Source organism: Colias eurytheme, chromosome 10 (assembly GCF_061535395.1).
Source record: "Colias eurytheme isolate Ceu_HAF_F1 chromosome 10, ilColEury1 Martin Lab GWU primary, whole genome shotgun sequence".
Taxonomy (NCBI): Eukaryota; Metazoa; Arthropoda; class Insecta; order Lepidoptera; family Pieridae; genus Colias; species Colias eurytheme.
The window spans coordinates 5,268,298-5,273,014 of NC_142989.1; the positions used below are offsets into that span (position 1 = coordinate 5,268,298).

The following is a 4,717-nucleotide window of genomic DNA, read 5'->3' on the forward strand; positions in this document are numbered from 1 at the left end:
AATTCAAAACTAATTCGATTAAGGCTATTTTATTGCGTAACTTCGAGAATATTTGAAGATATGTGGCAAATGTTTTTATAGCGAAATTAAGAACTTTTTATTACTTCTCGTGTACGGCATAGATAATGTCGATTATGTGTGACTTCTTATTTGATATCTAAATATGTAGTATCGCTACTGTATTAACCCTTCAATTCCCAGTGTCACCTGTAGGTGACAGTAGTTTAATATTTTTTTTCTACCACATGAAAATTTATTTTTTAATTCTACCACGTTTATAGCTAAGCTTATTGGTTTAACTATTCATGTTTTTTTTCTGGCAAAGCTAACCTTATAATATTTAGCAAATTTGTTTAGTTGTTTCGCGCGTACTTGAAGTAGTCAGAGTTTGTGTGATTCCTTGAAGTATAAAGTGATATAACAATGTCCCGGCAGTAAGTATTGCTTTTTTTCTTATTATATATAATAAATGAATGTATTAACTATAATATAAATATATTTTATGCTAAAAATAACTAATAGCATCTTCACTACAGCACTGAAAATATGCCGTGTCACCTGGAGGTGACACTGGGCATTATAATAACTTTATTATTCCGAATTTATTGTAAGTAATAACAAGACTGTTGTTTATATTTTGTCTTATTGCTATGTGGTGATATTGTTTTAGAGCTTATTTCCGTATTACAGGTTGACGTTAGATGAGATTGCCGAGGAGTTGCACGCCGGAGAAGACCCAGGCGATATTATTTTATTTCTTCCTGATGATGGTGTGGTGACTGACGAAGATAGTGGAGACGAAAATGACGCTAGTATTTTTCATTTTTTGTCGCATGTTTTGGTCACAAGTATAATGTCAAAATAGAACTTCCGTCTCTGGAGAAAATTGTGTACATGACGAGGAAGAACAAGTCGAAATTCCGAAGAAAAAAGATATTAGAAAGCTTCTGATGAAATTATTACCGCCAAGTGGCATGACAACAGCATCGTTACCATCGTATCCAACTAACAGGGATTGGATCCTATCATAAAAGTAGATCGCATTGGATTTGTGGATAAAAACGGGTTTTGGCATAGAAGCAGCTGGCCAAAATGCATGGCTGATCAAAGGGCTGATGGAAACTAACTGGACCTACTACGATTTCCAGCGGAATGTGGCAACCGTAATTCTGCCTGGGGCGTTTCAGCACAAATGAGAGTGCCCACAGAAGTGAGGAGTGCTGGAACTGTGGACGACTACTCGGCATTCGATTGCTCACAGTGAAGATGCAGGTACCTACTATCACCAACGCACTAGAAAAATGTGCGCCAAGTGCAATATCGGCTTACTTCTAAAGTGTTGGTACATGTTCCACATAAAATAAGTTATGTATTTATATCTACTTGTTCATATATAAATATTATTATAATAAAAATCGATATTTTATTCCTACCAAATAAAGAAAAACCTCGTTAGTCCTTTAGAGTCCTAAGTTAAAACAATGCCCAGTGTCACCTGTAGGTGACACCCCCATAAAAAAAATGGGGGGTAGAATTAATTTTTTTGTTCTTTGTTTTTGTCTTCTCCGGATGTATCTAAACTATTTCAGTAAAAGAGAAATGCAAAATTGCTATTAATTTAGACATGGGAATTGAAGAGTTAAGTACAGGTCAAGATAGGAAAGTATAGCTCTATATTCTGCTAGAACGTCGATATTTTTTTAGTGTAGGTTCTTTCATATACATATTATTTTCAATTTAAAATACATTTTCAGAGGTTTAAAATCTTTATTCTTTAATTCATTTCTAAGTAATAAGCAAGTAGTTAAGTTTTAAGAATCAGAATCGTCACATTCTTCGACCATGTCACTGGGCGGGCCGGGCTGCGCTGGCGGACTGAAGTTCAAATAGATGCTTTCTGTATACAGAGCCAAGCCAAAGGAGAACAACCACCTGAAATATCGAAAACATATAATAAATAAATGGTCACTTTTTAGATACTTCAATTTAAATAATTATTGATGGCGAAAGCTTAGAGACACATAAAACCCTCCTATAGACAACTGTCAACTCCTATTCGGGTGTAAGCGAACGTACAAATTTACAAAATAACCGATTGATTTTAACATTATTTTATTCTTAATAACTAATTAAGTGTTTAATTTCATACCAATTCTGATGATTGATCATTATCATCATCATCATAACCAAATATGTTCCCACTGCTGGGGCACGGGCCTCGAGATTACCTTTACTAAAATTAAAATACTTGGAGCTAGATAGCAGCTATCAGCTATGGATTAGAAAACATGAACTATCCGCCGTAGTAATAATAGTCTTTTTAAATTGCTTTAATGTATTTTCAAGCGACACAACTTAAAACAGAGGTCCTCAAATCTCAATTTATAACAGGTATCTAAGTATTTATTTTTTAATTACAACAGACCCGAGGGCGATGGTAACGTAACCTCGTATCATTTTCTCATAAGATTCTCGTTCAAGGCTTAGATACCTATTTCCTTATTCATACGTTTTCCTGTATACTATTTTCCCGTAGTCAAGAGAGTCTACGTGTGTATTTTTTTTTATAAGAACGGTCTATCAACTATTAATATTTTGTTAAAATTCATAATAATTTATCATGAATGTAGCATTCATGCATACTTTGTATTTACTATTTAGGCATGTCAAACTGTAAGTAGGTAGGTACAGCTCATAAATAAAAATTACTTTAAAAATATTCGCTCGACATCTATGGGCATCATCTTAATTATATTATACATACTAGATTTCCGCCCGCGGCTTCGCCCGCGTTTTCAAAGGAAAACCCGCATAGTTCCCGTTCCCGTGGGATTTCCGGGATAAAACCTATCCTATCCAAGTTACCCTCTATATGTGTGCTAAATTTCATTGTAATCGGTTCAGTAGTTATTACGTGAAAGAGTAACAAACATCCATACATCCATACCTACTTACAAACTTTCGCCTTTATAATACATAGTATTAAGATTAAGATTGAATAATAATAAACTAACCAAACAATACCAGCTACAAGATGCTTCATGTAAAAACTCTGCTTAGCTTTATACCACGGGTCCCAGGGCCCGCACGGCACAGGCAGCTCGTTCATGTGTGGTGGACAATATGCTTTAGGATTACGATTGGATTAGTATGATTTTTTAGAAATTATTAGAATGGAGATGTTGATTTGAAATACCTAATTTCTGAGGAAACGAAACCATAGACATTTATTGCAGCACCATAGGTACACATAACAAACACAATTTTACAAAAAAAAACAAACATCTACGAACAGTGAAGCGAGGAATAATGAACGCTGTGCAGCGGAAAAAAGCCAGCTTCCAGCTCAGCAGCGCAGCCTCAGATGCTTTTTTCTATAATGTGAGAGCGCAGCGATCAACGCGATATTTCGGTGTTACAACAAACCAGATGTCTGTGGCCGCGGCTCTGCATTGCTTTGTTGCAGCCAAATCCAAAAGATTTAAGTTTTAAGAAGTAGGGAAAAGATAAAGGTACCGTGTTTGAGCCCGTATTGTTCATGACATATTTCAACGTTCCTTATTTATTTAGCGGTGAGTAAAGAGAGGTCTATTTTATTCAACAGTAGGTCAAGTTGTACCCAGTTTGTAATGTAAACATTCTTACTCGATTTATTGGAATATTTTTTCTGTTGCATTACTCCAATTATGTGCTTTCGTAACCCAATTATTGCAGTACGCATTTTAAAATAAGACACTATATCACAGGATTTCTTCAATTTCTCAAATGACAGTAGTTATATGAAAGGACATTAATTTTTAATCATTTTCTATTGACAATATTGAAACATAAAATAAAAGTAAAAAACCTCCTTTCAAATTTTAGGCACTAAAATTCTCTGGTCATCGGTGGTTCATCCAATTATTTAAAATTAGCATTTCTCAAATGAATTTGATAATAACAGAAACAATTAAAATCTTTCTCATTGAAATATGTAGTTCTTGGACCTTTCAGCAGACAGCGCCATCTAGTCTCAAACGCAACGAAGTTCGTACTGTGTACAGCAACGACGTCATAACCTTTTAGTGATAACTGATAAGTGACCATTGGAATTTTGTATTATTCGCGATTTTATTTTATTTGTACTTGGTCCAGAGACCAAGGAATATAAGGGAATTTTTATTCGAATTTCAGTTTAAAAAAATGAATGCCTATAACACTTTTTTTACGTACATGCGCCAAAGTTCGCAGAGGCTTTATTCAGGCTCGCCAAGTTACGTTGGTCGTATTGTACTAGACACCGTATCGACGATCACCTTTGTCTATGATTAGTCAAAGGTAGTAAGGGAAGACCATGGAACTATATATACTACGTATGGAACCCACACTCCCTAAGAAAAAGTAAAGTCAAAAAATTTGACCTTGAATCTTATCGTTTCCCCTCCGTCTCTTTCTAGTTACGGTGAGTCATAATATATATAGTATGTCTATATTTCCGTGGGGTGAGTATAAATGTAAAAAATTCAGGATATTAAGGAAAAAAAATAACGGATACATCAATTTTATTCGTATTAAAATTTTACTATAATACTAGATTTTGCCCGCGACTTCGTCCTCGTTGAAGTCATAAAACATAAAATCCCATTTATCCCGTGGGGATTTCGGAATAGCCTTTCTAAGTGCACCTTTAGGATACTCTAGATATACAGAGTGTGCCAAATTTCATGTCTTTAGGTCC

At 34.8% G+C, this 4,717-nt stretch overlaps 1 protein-coding gene across 1 annotated transcript; it reads right to left on the minus strand.

Annotated features, from left to right (window-relative positions):
- Positions 1–1,811: 1,811 nt before the first annotated feature.
- Positions 1,812–3,748, minus strand: COX7B (Cytochrome c oxidase subunit 7B). The gene is made up of 3 exons (XM_090106234.1): positions 3,646–3,748; positions 3,015–3,126; positions 1,812–1,932 (listed from the first exon to the last, which is right to left on the minus strand). The coding sequence occupies exons 1-3, from the start codon at positions 3,719–3,721 to the stop codon at positions 1,812–1,814; spliced, it is 309 nt and encodes a 102-aa protein (XP_089962360.1). The 5' UTR covers positions 3,722–3,748.
- Positions 3,749–4,717: the final 969 nt, after the last annotated feature.

Coding starts and splice junctions, on each gene's coding strand:
- COX7B (XM_090106234.1), bottom strand. CDS start 3,721: ATGCGTACTGCAATAATTGGGTTACGAAAGCACATAATTGGAGTAATG. Junction 3,127..3,645: donor AAAATATTCCAATAAATCGA/GTAAGAATGTTT, acceptor GTAATCCTAAAG/CATATTGTCCACCACACATG. Junction 1,933..3,014: donor CTTGTAGCTGGTATTGTTTG/GTTAGTTTATTA, acceptor TCGATATTTCAG/GTGGTTGTTCTCCTTTGGCT.